Below are 18,744 nucleotides of genomic sequence, written 5' to 3'. Positions count from 1 at the left end.
AGACCATGAAGATGCAGGTCAAGGGAATTGCTACATTCAAGGCTTGTGTGGACGGTGAAGTTCGCCAGTCACCCTACGTGAATTATACTATGCACACAACCTACCATGGAATATTATTTCATATGGCAAGATAGAGGAGCTGGGATACGAGCTCTGCTTTGACGGGCTAAAACGTTACGTTGGCCGTCGACGTAACGGATGGAAAGTGTTTGATGTGCACAAGGATGCGAGCAACATATTGGTTATAAAAGTCGTCAATGCTGAGGCGAAGAAGATCTCGCTGACGCAGTGAATGCGCCGTGCAGCGATGTGCAGTTGGGGAGTCAATTGGATTTTCATCTGAGACACAATAGAGAGCATGGCACGTGACCCTGAAAGTGGGATATGTCTTACGAATAAGGAAAGGCCGACTTGCGTGACATGTGCTCACGGCAAACAAAGGCGCAATAACCAATCGCGGAAAGACACAGGACGGAACGCACCCATTGAAAGAGTTGGCGGTGTCATTGCAGCGACATCAAGGGGCCGATCACTCCAGCCGACAGACTTGGAAACCGATACATGATTAATTTTAATTTTAATTTGACCATGAAAGCAATTACTGTCGCGTATTTCTCGCCAGGACCAAAGACAAGGCATCTAAGCAGTTCGAGCACTTCTTCGTCTACTTTGAAAAGCGCTTTGATTGCAGAGTACATTGCCTTCGAACAGATGGAAGAAGTGAATAAAAGGTTGCGGATCCATTTGCAAGAGCTAAGGTGTACGTCGACAGATTTCGGAAGCTGACAATCAAGCATCTATTGGGAAAGCGGAACGTACGCACCAGACGATTATGAACATGATGCGCTCAATCATCTTATAGTCTGGCTTGCCTTTAAGTTTATGGGGCGACGCAGCGGAATATGCGGCTTATATTTTGAACCGCAGCCCTTCACGAGGAGATATTGGACACGCACCACCTATTGAAGTGCTGACAGGGATTAAGCCTATCCTGACTGACATTGTCATCTTCGGCTCACCGTGTACTGCTATACGTAAATCAAAGCTGAAGGCGCTCGACAGACGCGGGGAGGAGGGGATCATTATTGGCAAGAATGATGACGTTAAAGGATACCGCGTCTTGTTTACGAGGGACCGGGTGGTACGTACCACCCAACACGTTCAGATTATCAAGACACTACGCCAAGAGGCGAATGATCGGCTCATTCGACAATGCGATGATGCAGTTGAGGCCGAGATTGGCGAAGAGAAGACCTCAAGTACTTGTGACGATATTGGACATCGGGAGGCGTCACACGCCAAAACTTAGAAGCGGAATAAGCGCGGAACGCGTGGAGGTCAAGGAAAACGTTTGAGTCAAGAAGCCGCTGATAGAATGGAAGTGACTAGCCCTGGTTCGGGCATGGTAACACGATCTGGTGGGAAGATTAACCCACCACGGGAGATTATTGGGGCAGTGTGTCATGAAGATCCTACTAATTAGAAATTTGCTCCGAATAGTGATAAGCGCGTCGAATGGGAGCGTGCAGCAAAAGTTGAGATTAATTCGCTGGTCGCAAACGAAACGTGGAAGTTTGTGCCCCGCACTGATGACATGCGCCCGCTTCACACGAAGTGGGTCTTTAAAACGAAAAGAGATGCGAATGGTAATGTGGAGGTTATAAGGCACGCATGGTGGCATGTCGAAACGAAAAGTCCTGGGCAAACATTACACACTGACATTTGCCGCGGTCATGGATATGACGACGAGTAAGGTAATTTTGGCACTGTTACAAATATGGGGAGTGCCAGCGCGACACGGTGATGTGCCAAATGCATATGTCAAGGCGTCCACGGAGCCAGAAATCGGCATTTATTTGTTTGTACCACAGGGTATGATTGTGGATGATGCGGACCTTCAGCGGCTTGGACTGCAGCATTCTGGACAAGAGGTTTTACGACTTCAGCGCAGTCTGTATGGTCTGAAGCAAGCTGGCCCATTTTGGTCAGAGCTTCTTCAAAAAGAATTGCTACGAGCAGGTTTCGTGCAATGTGGGACAGACACCTGTCTCTATTTCAAAATCGACAGCGTTGGTCATACTATTGTTGGAGTGCATGTGGATGATTTACTGGCGACAGGGACAACGCAGGAACGTGTAGATCTAGTTTTTTTATTCTTGACAACACTGCATATCAAGGACTTGGGAGTCGTCAATAAATTCCTAGGTTTGCGAATTTCTTATTCGGCTGAGAATGGGTATGACATCGATCAAGAAGCGTCTATATAAATTAATAACAATAATTTCTGTAAAAGTATAGGGGTTTGCCTTAAAATCGTAAAAAATAACCAAAAAACCAAAAATCCTAAACATATTGTATATATGTTTGGGGTTTTTGATTAAATAGAACACTTATCTCTAGGGGTTTCCTACAAACCATAAATAATAACCAAAAAACCAAAAAACCTAAGCATATTGTATATACGTTTAGTCAATGGGCGCTATATTTAGTATATTTACAGGGTTTTATTTTTGGATCGGTAAAATTTCAGGACGTAGATATCCCGAAATTTTAGGCCAAATACACGGTTGATGTAAATCCTATTAAAATAAAACCTACGTGACTTATAGAACTATAAGCTAATAATCTTTTTATTTATTTTTGTTGTAGGGAAGATAATGCACCTACCGTTATCGATAAAAAGCAGCAATATAAAAAAAACATTTCAAAAAAGAAGGAAATATAAAAAAAATATTCCAATGGGTATTGCCCAAGAATGTAAAACATCGGATGCTGTAATCAGAACTCGAATATGACTATTAGTTGGAATTATTACCCTATTTTCTACCTCTAAAAGTCTAAATTGGCCTATAGCTAAATCATTGTTTTTAAAATAATTGTCGATTATTATATAAAATTAACAGTTTTCTTAAAGCTTCTAGGATACCCCTTTGATCGATTTTATGCAAATCCTTCGATAATTCACGTAGTGATTTAATTTATTCTTATATCGAATTACTAAAAAATCCATATTATATAACTAAATGAAGTTTTGTTTACAAGATGCAAATCCTATTACTACACCGATAGGACTCGATTATGATAACGATGTGCGTGACGTGGACCCACTTCTTCCCAAGGATAGTCCAGATAGAGGCGCATCGGTGCAGAGCTCCCAGTCCATTGTTGGATCTCTATTGTAGCTACCACGCTGCTCAGGCCCCGATATTGCATATGCAGTCCACCGAGCGACTCGCCGAGCGGATGCACCAACATCAAGCGACTGGCACCTGGCCAAGCGGATCGCGAGGTACCTAAAAGGAACCAAGGATGTAAAACTACGGCTCAAGCAAAAACAAGATACAAACAATTCCGTCCTGGAACTTACCAGCATAAGCGACGCAGATTTTGCATGCGATAAGAGCAGTCGTAAATCGGTCAGCGGCGAAATATTCTGCTTGAACGGCATGATTGTGGGCTTGACGTGTCGCAAACAGGTGGCCGTCGCGATGTCTACCATGGAAGCAGAATTTGCGTCAGCGTCACACGCCGGACAAGAATTATTGGGACTGCGCGAACTACTTACCGAATTGAAGTTCACTATAGCGTTGCCGATGACCATGGAAATGGACAATCAAGCGGCAATCTGTCAGCTGGATAATGAAGAGAGTTCGACACGCGCAAAGCACATCGATATTAAGCTCAAGTTTATCAAGGATTACGCCAAGAAAGGGATTCTGAAGCCCACTTACGTACCGACGAAGGCAACGGCAGCTGACTTGTTAACGAAAGCATTTTGCGCTGTCCGTCTGCGAGAGCTGATGACGCTGTACTCAATGGTTCATGGAAAGTTGAAACAAAAAAAGCTGAAGTGGATAATGTCAGACGTGCGCCCGACGCCGTGAGGGAGGAGTGTTAAAAAGCAACGTGTAGTCGGCCGACTTACCGACACCATCGATGAAGTTGTCTCGACGCGGACATACGTCAGTGACAGGAAAACGGCACAAAACAGGTACAAACCCCAGTTAGGATTAGGTGAAGAGAAAGCAGACTGAACAGAACAATACACTCACTTCGGTGTTTGCCACCACTCTTTGTCGCAGCATCTTTTCCTCTCGTGTTTGGCAGATGATCTGACTCCACGTGCGCACTTACCAAATAAGAAGTAGTTTTCAGACTGATTCATATTTAGTCGCATTAAATATAAGGGAAAAGTACCAAAATACCCCTGACAAATGCAGAAAAGACGGAAATACCCCTGTACTTTTATAAATGACCAAAATGTTCCTGGCTATGGCTTATATATATATACAGAAAACCGTTGCGCACAGCATAATCACATCACTTTACCTCACCGCCGCGCCCCTACCTCGCTTCTTTTCCGCGCCAATTATGGCGGAACATCAGCTTACCGTTGGAACGTAGTTTGCAAATGAGAAATACTGCCGGGAAGCAGTCAAAGCGACTGCCATCGCTGAACGGTTCGAGCTCGCGGTGATCAAAAGTGACAAACGACGCTTCACAGTGGCTTGCGTGCAAAAAGGCTGCTCCTGGAGTCTGCACGCTGCAAAACTTGCCGACGCACCAACGTTCACCATCAGGACTTTGCGAGTCGAACACTTTTGTCAAGGTGTGACTCACCTTGGCCACCAACAGACATCAATTTTTTGGGTTGCGAGCGAAGTCGAGGCCCGGTTGCGTGACAACAACCGGAAAGGCATCTGGAAAGAGTAGTTTGCCTTTTCGTCTTGTTCCAAAAGGGGTTTCCACTTGCTTCAGAAGTAGACCGTTGATAAGCTCGTGGGTTGTAGAAGCGTAAAGGACAGCCTTCCAGTTGCCTTGGCGGTCTTTACAGCGAGCGTAGTAGCCGCGTTCCGGCTCGCAGGCCAGTATGACGTTGTGCTTCAAAAAAACACAGCGGGTTACTGAATAATTCTCCTTTTTTCGAACGAGAAAGACTTGTTAAAGTGATGTGATTATGCTGTGCGCAACGATTTTGCGTGCATATAAATATGCCATAGCCAGGGGCATTTTGGTCATTTATAAAATTATAGGGGGATTTCTGTCTTTTCTGCATTTGTCAGGGTATTTTGGTACTTTTCTCTAAATATAAATACCTATTTTTAACCAAACATAAAATGTTATATCTGTAGATAATACTTATATGCTGAAGCGGAAGATTAATTACTTACGTGATGTAAGTAGACCCACCACTTGAGGTGCGAGTATTTCCAAACGACGTCTTATGTATAGTTTCAACTTCATGCCTGCGTGATTGGCCAAAAGCAAGTTAGCAGGTTTGCATTTTTAGCCAATACTTTGCTGTCTTAACCCAATCTCTGATGCAAACAGATGTGCTGATAAAAATTCTTTAAAATTCAAAGCCAAAGCGAGCTTTTTTGTATGCCGAATAGAAAACACGTTTGAATTGGAGCAATCGATGGATTTGCTCACAAATCACATTATAGTAGCGCAGCCGTCCTACATCGTAAAAGAATCAATCTAATTATTTAAAGAACTTCAAGCAACGCTGGATTCTCGATTCGCAAAGGTGTTGGACTATTAAAAAGCGAAATCGAAGCCAAAAATAAAGTTCTACATCTTCCGCTCACCCTATCATGTCGCAATTGTATTCAACCCAGGAAAGATGTTTGCTATCAGCCGTAAATTGCGGACGCCGAGAATAAAACAAGCAAGCAATTTGGTATGGACAACTCGGCAACGTCTGTGAAGGTTAGTACGCCTCACAGTGCCTCGCCGTCTGTTTTCCATTTCGGCGACATGAGCCCAGTTGTTTGCGACGCTACGAGGCTTAGCCTTAAATAATTCTTGGCAATATCAAATGGCGATAAAATCGAGATTTGCCACTTGGAGCTTTTGCAGTACAAAAGGGCCTTTCGCCTCGCGCGATCGTAATCCCTGAGAAAAAAAAAACAACCTAAATAAAATTGACTAGTATCCTCGCTCGTCCCTATGAAATGTCTTTAAAAACAATTAAACTTGCACTCAGTATAAGCTGTTTGCAACCAGGGTACTAATTCGATTGCCGGTATGAATGCAACTTGACGCAAAAAAAAACATCGCACACTCTTCGAGCGCTTTGTCGCAACATTTGCCTAGCGAAACGAAGCTTTTATACCTCGTATTCGATTAAATGATACAACTCATTGCCACACCGCAAGACGGCGTCACCACCATAGACAGCCTTTCAAGCACCCCCTTGTCTATGAGCTGCCACGTCAGCTGCCGCTCCTAATATCCACCCGCGTCCCTATTCCCGTCATATGGACGTACTTGATGGTAAAAATCAAGGGCCAACTGACTACCCACGGAAAAATCGCTATCCCATCAAAGCAGTCGAGTTTTTCCTTTTTTTTTCTTATCTTTTTCAAGTCAAAGTAAAATGTCGCTACCATAACCATTACCGCCCTTAAAATAAAGTCTATCCCTCCTATCCACTGGTCGGTTCCCCTCCCTCTGATGGACAAAGGGTCGCCTCTACGTACCCGCGACAATCTCGGCTTTTCCAATGTCGACAGCTGGCATATCGCACGCGAGGTTAGGCGTCTTCAGCCGGTGTAACCACAAACCTCGAGTCAAGTACCCTTTTTCAGACCTTAATTCCCGTGTCCATTCCCTCGCGTTTACACGAAGGTTTCTGAGAAATACCACATGTCACAGAGAGAGAGAAGATTGGAGAACCTTCTCAACCTGACCCGTGCAGAGCGCTTTTGCGTCCTACCATCCGTTAATTATAGCACCACCACCACATGTCTCGCCGGAACTCTCTTATCCGCTCTTTTTGATCGTCTTTTTTGCGCCCCATTAAAGACATCTCTTGCACAGGGATCGTTTCTGATTGGCCATTTCACTTCCTCTTTTACATCCGAAAACCACCTGTTTGTGGGGTTGTGAAGCCACAACCGGACGCTCAAAAAGCCTCGCCCGACTCGCCCACGATCGGAAGGCTCATTCTCCTTTTCACTCTCACGTGCCCAAGTCCCAACCGACTCTTTTTCGACCTTCACTCTCACCGACAACAATGAAGTTCTCCCAGATTCTCGTACTCGCTGCCATTGCGGTGGCTGCCATTAGCGCTCAAGACGCTGCGCCTGCCACGACGCCAGACACTGCGACCGCGACGACTCCTGCTGCTGCCACGACCACCACGACTACGACAACACCCGCAGCCGATGCTGGCACTGCCAGTACGGAACAGACGACCACTGCTGGACCAGAGGCGGCTGGGGCGACGAATGGCACGACTACGACACCTCCGGCGGATGGTACGCAGACGGCCACCGCCCCTCTTGATGCAACGGCGACGGAAGAATCTTCCGCATCGGGAGAAATGACTCCTACAGTTGGCACGGACACGTCCGACCAGGTATCGGACTCGACTGCTGCCGGGCCATCGACACCAGAGGGGTCTATGACCGGTACTTCGACGCCCAAGGCCTCGGACAGCAGCTCGTCTGCCACCGACACGACAAGCGGTGCTTCGCACACCACGATGGCCGTTGCGTGCGCGACGGTCATGACTGTCGGTGCCTACTTCTTGTAAGCCGAAGGTCGAGCCGTGTGCACTGAGTGCGAAGTTGCAGATTTTGTGTCTATGCATTTAATACAATTTCCTTTTTTCATTTTCGTTGCTGTTTTTTTGTGAAAGAACGATTGTTTTCAAAAGAAGGCCGTTTGTAGAACAATCTTTTTTTTATATTAGCATTTGGTATCAGAGTGCGACGAATCGTTGGTGGCGCTGTACAAATGAAATATCACGCTGAACAAGCGCAGTGACAGCTTTATTTTATAACAGAGAATGAAGACCAAAGTATAGCAGAATGAAGGCGGCTTGAAACAGAACCCCGTGACTTCTAATGCAAAAAAAACCATACCCCACGCTACTTAGAATTGTTTCTCTTTGGTTGATGACCGCTATAGTCGTATGGAGTGATCCCTTTTTGTCAATATTTCGATTCTGGCAAAAACCGTGACTATTTTGAGGCAACTGTGTGTACATTACATGGTAGAAATTTCTATGTTTATGCCAGCTGACAATCATTCTTTATTTATCGTAAACCAACCATAACAATGGCAATGCGCGTGTTCGAATGTCCGGCAACAGCTCGCATAGGGGCCTCTATTGAGGGCTTGTACTCGCTGTCCCGCCGTTGGGCCTCAAAGAAAGCTGGAGGGTCTACAAAAAATGGCCGCGACTCGGAGTCCAAGCGCCTGGGCGTGAAAAAGTTTGGAGGCCAAAGCGTCGTGGCCGGCAACATCATTATTCGCCAGCGTGGTACCAAGTACCACGTGGGTACAGGCGTGGGTCTGGGCAAGGATCATACAATCTTCGCCAAGCGCGACGGCTTTGTGCGCTTTTGGTACAATGTCCCTAAAAAGCGACAGGAAGTGTCGGTCAAGGCCACACGCGAAGTGCAGCGCGTGGCTAAAAGTAGCGCGTAGAAGTAAACGAATGAAATTGAAAAGAGGCATTTGTATTGGCAACAAAATCATTGTTTTGCTTGATAGCGAACCGAATTGAAATAAAAAAGTTCGAGTGGCATACACTTCTTTAAACAATGGCGCTAGCTCTTCGCTTCGCCGAAGAAGCCGAGTTCAGGTGCGTGCTTTACGTGCGGATCGCTCGGTCAAAGCGCTCTGCTTACCACCTTCTACTCATTCTTCAGCTCTCGCGCTTGTGATTCTTCATCATATGACGCACCGGACGCCAGCCCTGGCAAGGCCTTTTTTCGCGTATGAATCGTAAAGTTTGGCGCAGTTTATTCGTATTCACACGCTAATTGAAAAAAAAAAAATAGTGGAGTCGCCCTGTGCGTCAGCTACTAGGACCTCATGCTAACAAACCGATCAAGACGAAAACTCTAATTATCGCCATGCCTGGAGTGGCTCAGGGTTTTATCAAGCGTGTGACTGCCACTTGGACCCCAGTAGGGACCTTGGTGACAAGCGATCAATATATTGTAAAGTTGTTTCTCTCAAATAAGATTGCAATAGTTGCAGCATTCGCAAATTGAATTATTTTGTTTCTATTGTGTAGCCATCTTGCACGTTGCAACCGGATATTGCCGGAAACGCAGCTGTCGTGCTCTCGAGGACAGAATTATCCGTGACGGATGAAAGCAATACACTCGCGGTGGTCGTGGGACCGGAAGTACCCATTATCACAACTTGGGTCTGGCTAAACACATTGCTGCAGCATGTGGATACAAACGATATTGTGTGTCTATGTTCCGAGTTGTCGACGATTTATGCGGACCGACATCTCGATGCGGAGAATGGAGCCAAGTTGCGAGTTTTGACGTCATCCACGGTACCGCAAGCGATGAAAATTAATGTGTCTTTGCTTGAAGTCCCGCAATTTGTCACCGGTATACCGGCGGCCTTACTGACTTATGTACGGTAACATTGCGGTCACTTTCGTGTAACAGCTAACGAGTCTTGTAATTTTTGGGTAGGGCGAGTTGCGTAAACATCATGTGCGAGTGTTTGTTAGTCTTCGCGACGTATCAAGCACGTCAAGTGACGTCATGCGTAGTTTTATGCCGATCGCAGTGTCCATGCTCGGCACGCGTGAAGATGGATCCATTAATTTTGAATTGGGCGGGTTCTATAATGATCGTACAAGCACATATAACGTACTGTACACTTAAGTCGTACAATAGCTTGTACTTATCGTTCAAGACCTTGCGTTTAATTTCGATCGAAAAAATATACCTCCAACTTGATCTCCTAAGCGCGTTGTTGTCGACGATATTGTTAGTGCCTATGCAATAAGCACATTTGTACCATCCAAGGCCCCAAACGCTGCCTCTTCGAAAGAATAAAACCTCAGCAACAACAAATTAACAGTCTAAAATAAAATTTCATATTTCGGTAACTTAACATTTCAAGCTTGCTTCAAGCGTCAACTAATTTTCAAGTGGGTTACTTTAAGTCATAAAACGTTACGTTTGTGTACACGACCATGTCGTAACCAATTGGACAGTACTGAAACACTTTGTCGCTCTTGACGTCAAGAAACAATTTCTTGCCCGTCGTGTACGTCACGTACGACCCAAGCGCGACACTTACGACAATAAGCACGACGCCCGTGGCTTTTTCGTACCACGGCAACACGTGCCAAAAAACCTTCAGATAGAACACAATGGGCAAGATAATACAGGCCATGGAGACTGCCCAAGCGCCCACAAAATCCGTAAAGTCCACAAAGTGGTCTTTAAATAGAATTGCAATAATCAATAGCACAACGACAATACCAATACGTAACGCCACGTACTTGGCAATCATTACGGTGCCACAAGTACGATACTCGTCCACGAGAGCTTGCGGTGATTGGTCATATTTCGCTTCGGCAATGGAACTTGTCGTTGCGCGATGGGGGGTGTCACTGCCGGCAAATGCCGGGGACTCTTCGTCCAGCGTTGCTCCATGAGGGGGTCGATGCATGCCCAAGATTCCACGTTCCGCAATATAAAGGACAGGGTTTAAAATGACGGAAAATGCAATCGTAATGTGCAATTGCATAAACATATAAGCCAATACGACAAGGCCACGGTCCGCATGAAGGTCGAGCGCGGACCCGCCAATGGCAAAAAGAAGGTTGCCGGGAATTTGGCACCCCACGGAAACATAGGACGTTGTGCCAATAATTAGAAATAAACATGCGGCCACAAACATGGTAAATGCCACAACACGAGGCATGCGCTCGGGTTGCGAGTGCTCGCGCTGCAACGCGGGCACTAACACCGCAGCCGAGTAGGCAAGTGCCAAGTTCCCAAATGAGCTCACGACTTGGCTTAGATCGTAGTTGGGATTCACAATGGCACGGTGGTTGGTCCCAATGCCACTCGTGAGCACGCCAAGTGAAATGGCATCGGCAAATAAAGTGCCAATGCATCCGGCAAATGCCGCACTTGCACCTTCTTTCAGTGTTGGGGTGAGAATTACCGGTAAAAGCATGGTAGCCATGATCATGCTCCAGTATTCCTGGTCAAATGCGCCAGGTGAGATCCCATCCAATAGAATACCGCCAAGCACGAGAAATGCACAGGGAACCAAGCAACAGACGCCAAATTGCACAAATACCACGAGATACCGTCCCCAGATGCCAATGCACCACTCCCCAACGTCTCCATAGGTTTTTACCGACGGTGGGGCTGCCAACATGACTCGGGAAATGGCTACACATGAGCAAATGTTGGCAAAAGCCATGAAAATTAACGCAAATGTGGCCATCGGAAGCCCCGAACGAGCAAAATTTGACGGTACACCGAGCGTGCCAATGCCATACACGGTACAGAAGAAATTAAAAGAAATCTTGAGGTCCTCGGACGTGAGCACTGCCATGGAAACGTAATTGACGCTTAAAACCCTCGAGTAGGGTGTGGCGACAGCAGTCGAATAGGGAAGTAAGGGCTCTAGTCCGCCTCGGGAGATCAGATTCGAGCAGTAGACGTCCCGGTTACCACCCACTTGAGCAGATGGGTTTTGGTCCGGTAGTGCAAAACCCGTCCAATTGCAAGTGTCTTGGATAGGTTTACACAGACGGATGTCTTCCTTTTTGTATTGCGATTGGTAGAATAGCGTTTTGCGTATTGATATATTTGCGTCAATGTTACGGTGCAAACGTGATGTTGGGACTTTTATGGCAAAGACTCGCGACCGTATGGATTGAAACGACTTGCCTATCACAAAAGGTCAATTTGCTCTGTCAGCAGTTCGGACAGGATGTCAGATTGCTGATTCTTCACCGACTCTTAAAGGTTTACAAGATTTCAGTAGGAGGCATTGTCGTGAAGAAAAATTGGTCGTCATTTTGCGTCAAAGTTGCCACTTCACGAGGCAACTTCGCACTTCTCCGCAACCTTTTTGAGTTTTTGCGACTAAAGTTTGCATGTGTGCATCGTAGCAATTTTAAAAATATATCCGACGATAGAAATTAAAAACTATGTAAAGAAGAAAATCACTTTCGGCCAAGTTGATTTTTTTTTATCATTCCGTAAAATCCACCGAATAGATAACACGACGAGTTACCGAGTCAATCAATGCATTTCTTGTTGGCCGTATCAGAATAGCGAACCATCTATCTTCGTCTACTTTTATGGAATGACCGTTTTCACACTCATTCTGCGACACAGCTCTCACATCAAGCTAGATATTGTCAAATTCGCGAAAGACTACGCCACATGTCTTTCTATCTAACGTGCGTGAGCCGACCAGATGGCCAAAAATGGCAACACTTGCGCTTTATGAAAATTATGTGTTTGATACCAAATTTAAATCTAAACTCCATTTTTATGGACATTTACATGTTGCAGACTCAGATCGATCCAGCTGCGAAAATCTGTTACCCATTTTTTTTTTTCACAAAATCCCCCCCCAAAAAAAACAACTTTTCGCAGACGTATTGGTCAAAAATACACAGGTTTTCTCCAGCACTCCCGCACCTTGAAAATGAGCGCCGTGTTCCCAGCACCTGTGCGGTCGTACACGACGTTCTCCGATGCTTCCCCGCTCTCCATGCCACCTCCTTCTCCGTCCGTTTCTATTCCTTTATATCCGTATCGTACAAAGCATCCATTCGTACCCCGTCGTCTTGAAGACTTTGGCGACGGGGGTGCGTACCCCGAACTTCAGATGGCCCAATTTCCACTCGAAATGGGTAAAACCACTCGAAATGGGTCGTTTGCTTCCTCTCAGAACACCCTTGCACTCCAAGTACGTGGCAACAATGGCACTGTGAGGTACGACGCCATTGTTACGCAACAGCACCGAGACAAGACCAATGTCTTTACCACGTTCGATGCCCTTGTCGAGAAGACAGGACACGCCGCGGTCGTGGCACTTCCTACAAAAGACGAGGAAATTGAGACGACTACACGGACTCGAGAAGCGCTACAAGTACTTGTTCAGGGCAAGGTAACTAGTGCTCTTCCTACGAATATAAGTGGACGTGTACAGAACGTTAAAGACACGGCCAAGTACATTCGATACACGCCAAATGACCAGCAACAACAGCGAATTATTCGCATGGTTGACGTGGCCAAAGACCCCATGGAACCGCCAAAATTTCAGCATACCAAAGCCGTCCGTGGTCCTCCGTCACCTCCTGTACCAGTGCTTCATTCTCCCCCTCGTAAATTAACGCTTGCGGATCAACAGTCGTGGAAAATCCCACCCTGTATCTCAAATTGGAAAAATTCAAAAGGATTTACAATTGCATTGGATAAACGATTAGCTGCGGATGGCCGTGGTTTGCAACAAGTGACAATAAATGACAATTTTGCCAGTTTGTCGGAAGCGTTAGCCATTGCAGAACGAAATGCGCGCGAAGAAGTGAATTTACGCGCGCAAGTGCACAAAAAAGTCATACAAAAGCAAAAGGAACAACACGAAGCAGCATTGCGCGAATTGGCATCGAAAGCACGCATGGAACGTGCTGGAATTCGTGCCTGTAGCGACGACGACGACACGTTGCATGATGACGACGATGGCCAGCACGAACGGGACGCAATTCGACGGGAACGCAAAAAAGCGCGCGAACGCGACTTGCGTTTGACAAAATTAGGCAAACAAGGAAAAGCAATTCGCGATAAAACTCGTGATATTTCTGAAAAAATTGCGTTGGGCCAATTGCAAGCCACTCATCCGAGTGATGGTCTTTTTGATGCGCGTTTATTTAACCAATCACAAGGTTTGAATTCGGGGTTTGGACACGAAGACGAGTATACAGTATACTCCAAGCCCATGGTGGATCGAGGTCCTGCTAGTGTGTACCGCCCCACGATCGACACAAGCGCCATGGACGCCGCGCACGATTATGAAGAATTAAAACAAGGACCTACAAAACGGTTTCAAGCCGACACGGAATTTCGGGGTACTGTTGCAGGTACACGCGATGGACCTGTGCAATTCTCGAAAGAGTTTAAAAGAAACGATGAAAGGCAATTCCAAGACAAGAATGTGTCGGTTGTGTCGTCTACGACCGAACAAAAACCTCGAAGTCGTTCCAAATCGAATTCATCGAGGTCGAAACACTTGCGATCTCGATCCCATGGTCGATCAATGACTCGGAACGCGTTTAAACGATCGGTTTCTCGATCGTATCGGGACCGCTCGGCTTCACGGCGACACGTACGTTCGTATGGACGAGAACGACGACGAGAACGTCGACGTTCATATTCGTCGTCGTCTTCGCGTGAACGAACACGTCGACGTTCGTATTCGTCGTCGTCTTCGCGTGGACGAACGCCTCGACGCCGCTCGTTATCGTCTTCGCGATCGAGGTCGCGTAGTCGGCGTTGTCGTCGTTCTTTAAGCACTGATAGTGACGTTGATCCATTTGGCTTGGATCAATTCCTTACCGATGCGCGTAAAGGAGTTGAAAGGAAACGTCGTCGTCACTAAAATGAGGGGATCGAGCTGACGGTGGACGAGCATGCGATCTAGCAGTTTTCTTTTTGAATTGACCGAAAAAAATAAAAAAAAATCGAGTCGTATGCTGTGTCCTAGTCACCGAGTTGACTTGACACGTTTTTGTTTAATTTGCATGGTGTTGTCCATTTTTTTGGTATTTTAATTGGTTGAAACGGATTGACACGACAGCCAATCAAATTTTCAAGACGAGTTTTAATACGCGCCATCTATCGTAGCCCCAATGGTGGTCAAGGCGTCCGAAATCGCGCCTGTTGCGTATGCCGTAGGAAGCACGAGCGACGTGTTAAAGGAAGATGATTTAACGTATGATCTTGGCAATCTCGCGGCCTTTGATACGCACCCATTTTCGTATGAAAACGAGAAACAACTCGCGCTTCACGCACGCGAGAATGTACAGCTCTTAATGAATCATATTTTCGAGCTACCACGGGTTCTGTCGGACATGGGGCCCTTAGCTCAATTGCCACCTCCTCAGACGATTCTTCCACGTGAAAAACCTTTGCCAAAGCCCAAAATCGAGACAAAATGGGAGAAATTTGCCAAAGACAAGGGCATTGACAAGCGCAAGAAGAGTCGCAAAGTCTTTGACGAAGCCAAGGGCGAATGGAGTCACACGTGGGGCTATCAGCGTGCATCGGACGATATGAATGATTGGGCTGTCGAAACGAAAGCAGGAGATCAAGCAGATCCGTGGACAAAACGCAAACAGGAGAAGCGCGCGCGCGTGGACAAGAACACACGCGCCCAAGCGAATAATCTCAAGCAAGGACGTGGCAAGCAACTTAACGCAAGTGCTACTATTCGTACCCCCACGGGCATACCTTTGGAATTACTCGATACGGACAATATCAAGGCAAAACAACGCGGCAAAGAAGGCACGAGTCAAGCTTTAGAAAAAGTGCAGTTTTCAACGGCATCAATGGGCAAATTTGATGCCATGCGTCAAGGCGAAACGGAACGCAAAGTCAAAGGCAAACGGAATCATTTTTTACCAACGACGGGAGCCGAAGCGACCGAGAGAGAGCGGAGTTTGAATGCTTTAAAGCGCGTGTTGGGACGGGAAGAGAATGCGGGGAAGAAGAAAGGAGGGATGGAGGAAGAGGAAGACGCAAAGGACAGCGGGAAACGCAAGAAGAAGGGCAAGCAACTCAAGAACTTTACCAAGGGCGCGACCAAGAAGCGTCGGATGAAGTAAAATTTCGCGAGGCTTACGAGTTGTGTGAAAAACCTGAAGTTTAGAATGATGGTCTTTTTGATTAAGGAGTTACGTTATGGGTTGATGAGGATACGAGTGTAACTCCGTCTTTATATTCGCATAAAGGATCGATCTGCTCGGTTGCTATTTTTTTTTAATAGTTTGTTTTTTATTTCTAATCAAAATCTGCTCATTCACAGTGATTGGTGCAGGTAATCAATACCATCCGAAAGCAAATACTTTGTCTTAACAATGCTTTCTTGATAGCGAGTCGGCTCTCATCTTCACAAAATTGTCACGTCGGCATTTGTTCTTCAGTTGCACGCAAATTTCATTAAATTGTGTCGAATCGTCCTCACGCAAGATTCAGCCTCTTTCCCGCAAAAAACTGACAATCTTCGGCTTTAAGAAGCAATCCGACGTAGCACTCGTTTCAACCGTTAATATCACAGCTTGTCCGTCTTTACGTCATTAACCGAAGCGGTCGTGATGAGAAACGACATTATTGATATCGGCAGCGCATTTCCAAAACGACGTATAATACTTGATCGTGGTGACTTAAACAAATCTTTCGTTCTCTTCCGGAAATTGCACGGCTGGACATACTAAAGATGTTTCACACCGAATGTAAGCTAGGCTCAAGGATATGTCAGGTCCAGATGAAGATAAAAAAGCGTTAGAGGGTATAAAGTGATAAATACCTAAAGTTTAATACAAGCGAATCGACTAAGTTTGAAAGAGAAGGTAAATTTATAACCAATAGACGATCAATGATGACATATTGTCGAAACTACTTCACTTTGTCAAGCGCTAATTTAGTCGTAAATCTCTTGATCATGACGTACATTACTGGAGGCGACGTGGTGGAGAAGCGCTCGCCATGGCGATTCTCCATCGTTACGGACCTATTTTGGGGGGCAATTGACTTTGTTGGACTCTTGTACGTCGCTGTGCGCTTATGAAATACTAAAATATACTGTCTAACGCATAGAAAATTCAGTGTCACCTCGATTTTCTCGGTTAGTTATGCGTTCTCATCACGTTACGCAACGCACCCTTCTTAATCTAATGAATAGGACCCATCGACTGCACTGCGTCCAAACAGCAACATTAGTCAAGGACGGAGAACGTCTCATGGAAATGATCGCCGTAAGGGTCCGCGTCAAATGGGACAGGTGAAGCATCGCAGTCCGCCAGGTTCTATAATAGAAGCTTCTTTTTTTTACCTTAAGAGACTGACATGAGCTTTACTAGTATGCGGAGGATGTTGCGGCTAAAATGATCAAAGACCATCATTCTTCAATCGGTTCTAAAACGGCAAGGTTATGCATTATATTCATTAAAATTAAAATTTATCACAATGCTCGTCTTGGTCGCGCTCAAAACAATTATTGTAGCTTGCCCTCTTTTGAGCACTTGCCAACCGAACTTTTGTCGTGTTCAATGTCCGCCTTTTTCCATCATAGTTCGCGATTCCCTCGCGACATGATCCGCTTCTTTATATGAGCTCCGTGCCAAAAATAGCACTATATAACGGTCTTCCGCGTGAAAACCCTGCGACTACAATTTATGTCTTTCAATAAGTATTGTGTTAACAGAAACTATTATCACGTCAAAATTATTAAGAAAAGAATAAAACATCCCTCAGATAATCCCACCTCTTCTCGAACATTTTATCCTTTACTTCTTCGTTTTAGCCGGCTTTGCTCGAAATTTTTTATCACACTTAATTTTTGTATTAGTTTCTGTCGCCATGCTTCCACCATCTTTTCGGCCTACTTTGACCCTACTACCATAACATTACAATAAATATTACTTTTCATACTCTAAATCACTGAAGTGGAGCCTCGAAATAAACAAAGCAAAGGAAATGTATTAATCTCGTGCTTATTCTCTATAAGAAACGCAGTATATCTATTAGCTCCCTCAGCACAGACCGAAGAAAAGCTAAACGAATCCAATTGCAAAAAAAAAAGTGTTTGTGCATCTGAAAAAATGCTGCAATTCGTCCAGCGAGCCACTATACGAGATCATACATCGCGTCAACGCTCGGATTGACATTCGAATTCTCTTCACGTGGCATCTCTTTTACATTAAGACGTGTACGAAGAGTTCCCGGCCTATGTTCCGTCTTCCACAGGTGCAGTCGTATTTTCATGGCACTCAGAATGGGCTCGTTACCCAAATCTGGAGTTTTGATCAATTTTTCCAGGTCGGGCTCCCCGTATATATTTAACAATTTTTCAAACAATTTATCATAGTAGTCAATCTCCACAGATTGGTCCAGACTGCTCGATACTTTAGAAACGATCATCTCAAATTCTGCTTTCGGAGAGAGTCTGCCTATGGGACCTAATAGAACGGAAAGCAGGTTACCGACAGCCGTCAGAATGCCAACTTCCAGCTGTTGAGCTATTGCTTTGAGCGAGTCGTAGTACGAATTGATTCTGTTTTCGGAAAGCGCAGAGCTCGTCGTGTCCGGCAGCTCTTTCAAGTGTCGATAAGAGCTGCGAGTTACAGTGTTAGGACCCGTCGAGAGGGTTGCCACGCACGCTGATAGAGCAAAAACTGCCAGCAGCATGAGTCTGCGCACGGAACAAGACGTAAAACCCTTGGACGTGGAGCGCACCATTGAATGATTAAGCAAATTGATACTTTGGTAGAAATAAAAAAATGAATCTTTTATTTTAGCATCTTTAGAAGGAAAAAATCAGATCAAAAAGATCCTGGTCGGATCAGAATGGAGATTCACATACTTGACACAAAAAGATCAAGACGGCATTTATTACGACCACGTGTTTTTGGTGCCCGCAAATGGCTTTGTTTCGTGAAGGCAGCAAAGCTATGGCCATGGTCGCCGGGTATTTATAGCTGCATGTCTCACACATCTCGGCTTACGATTCCGAGCGTCCACAACCAGTTGTAAAATATATATGAGAGAGGAACAGACAGACTTATTTGTAACGGGGTGTATCGTTACATGAAATTAACACTTAAAGGTTGTTAATTAATATATTATTTAAAAGGTAGATAATATTTGGAGAATATTACTTTACATGGTAATATTCTAAAGGCTTATCCATTGGTAGATATACACCATTATATCTACTTTC

At 45.4% G+C, this 18,744-nt stretch overlaps 9 protein-coding genes across 9 annotated transcripts; 6 read left to right on the top strand and 3 right to left on the bottom strand.

The window, feature by feature from the left end:
* Positions 1-5,723: 5,723 nt before the first annotated feature.
* CCR75_004534 (uncharacterized protein) lies at positions 5,724-6,525 on the bottom strand (the record flags this gene model as incomplete). The annotated part of the gene is made up of 3 exons (XM_067962620.1): positions 5,724-5,898; positions 6,274-6,388; positions 6,486-6,525. The coding sequence occupies 3 exons, from the start codon at positions 6,523-6,525 to the stop codon at positions 5,724-5,726; spliced, it is 330 nt and encodes a 109-aa protein (XP_067816476.1).
* A 496-nt stretch (positions 6,526-7,021) lies between these two features.
* Positions 7,022-7,776, top strand: CCR75_004533 (uncharacterized protein; the record flags this gene model as incomplete). The annotated part of the gene is made up of 2 exons (XM_067962619.1): positions 7,022-7,539; positions 7,716-7,776. 2 exons carry the CDS (start codon positions 7,022-7,024, stop codon positions 7,774-7,776), a joined length of 579 nt encoding a protein of 192 aa, XP_067816470.1.
* Positions 7,777-8,070: 294 nt separating this feature from the next.
* CCR75_004532 (uncharacterized protein) lies at positions 8,071-8,442 on the top strand (the record flags this gene model as incomplete). The annotated part of the gene is made up of 1 exon (XM_067962618.1): positions 8,071-8,442. The coding sequence occupies one exon, from the start codon at positions 8,071-8,073 to the stop codon at positions 8,440-8,442; it is 372 nt and encodes a 123-aa protein (XP_067816471.1).
* A 116-nt stretch (positions 8,443-8,558) lies between these two features.
* CCR75_004531 (uncharacterized protein) lies at positions 8,559-9,733 on the top strand (the record flags this gene model as incomplete). The annotated part of the gene is made up of 5 exons (XM_067962617.1): positions 8,559-8,599; positions 8,667-8,733; positions 8,799-8,960; positions 9,038-9,394; positions 9,456-9,733. 5 exons carry the CDS (start codon positions 8,559-8,561, stop codon positions 9,648-9,650), a joined length of 822 nt encoding a protein of 273 aa, XP_067816472.1. The 3' UTR covers positions 9,651-9,733.
* A 191-nt stretch (positions 9,734-9,924) lies between these two features.
* CCR75_004530 (uncharacterized protein) lies at positions 9,925-11,346 on the bottom strand (the record flags this gene model as incomplete). The annotated part of the gene is made up of 1 exon (XM_067962616.1): positions 9,925-11,346. One exon carries the CDS (start codon positions 11,344-11,346, stop codon positions 9,925-9,927), a length of 1,422 nt encoding a protein of 473 aa, XP_067816834.1.
* A 1,107-nt stretch (positions 11,347-12,453) lies between these two features.
* CCR75_004529 (uncharacterized protein) lies at positions 12,454-14,406 on the top strand (the record flags this gene model as incomplete). Its single annotated transcript, XM_067962615.1, has 1 exon — positions 12,454-14,406. One exon carries the CDS (start codon positions 12,454-12,456, stop codon positions 14,404-14,406), a length of 1,953 nt encoding a protein of 650 aa, XP_067816918.1.
* Positions 14,407-14,656: 250 nt separating this feature from the next.
* On the top strand, positions 14,657-15,631 carry CCR75_004528 (uncharacterized protein; the record flags this gene model as incomplete). Its single annotated transcript, XM_067962614.1, has 1 exon — positions 14,657-15,631. The coding sequence occupies one exon, from the start codon at positions 14,657-14,659 to the stop codon at positions 15,629-15,631; it is 975 nt and encodes a 324-aa protein (XP_067816917.1).
* A 688-nt stretch (positions 15,632-16,319) lies between these two features.
* Positions 16,320-17,287, top strand: CCR75_004527 (uncharacterized protein). The gene is made up of 3 exons (XM_067962613.1): positions 16,320-16,571; positions 16,708-16,828; positions 16,886-17,287. Exons 1-2 carry the CDS (start codon positions 16,402-16,404, stop codon positions 16,808-16,810), a joined length of 273 nt encoding a protein of 90 aa, XP_067816916.1. The 5' UTR covers positions 16,320-16,401; the 3' UTR covers positions 16,811-16,828; positions 16,886-17,287.
* A 24-nt stretch (positions 17,288-17,311) lies between these two features.
* On the bottom strand, positions 17,312-18,263 carry CCR75_004526 (uncharacterized protein; the record flags this gene model as incomplete). Its single annotated transcript, XM_067962612.1, has 2 exons — positions 17,312-17,417; positions 17,668-18,263. 2 exons carry the CDS (start codon positions 18,261-18,263, stop codon positions 17,312-17,314), a joined length of 702 nt encoding a protein of 233 aa, XP_067816915.1.
* Positions 18,264-18,744: the final 481 nt, after the last annotated feature.

Source organism: Bremia lactucae, linkage group LG14, assembly GCF_004359215.1.
Source record: "Bremia lactucae strain SF5 linkage group LG14, whole genome shotgun sequence".
Classification (NCBI taxonomy): Eukaryota; Oomycota; class Peronosporomycetes; order Peronosporales; family Peronosporaceae; genus Bremia; species Bremia lactucae.
Note: the sequence above shows the minus strand (reverse complement) of the source record. Positions and strands in the feature narration are given on the sequence as shown.

Excerpts from the sequence above, each read along its gene's own strand:
- CCR75_004527 (XM_067962613.1), top strand. The coding sequence starts at position 16,402 with ATGATGACATATTGTCGAAACTACTTCACTTTGTCAAGCGCTAATTTA. Across the intron at positions 16,572-16,707 it reads ATTGACTTTGTTGGACTCTT|GACCCATCGACTGCACTGCG; the intron begins GTACGTCGCTGT and ends TCTAATGAATAG.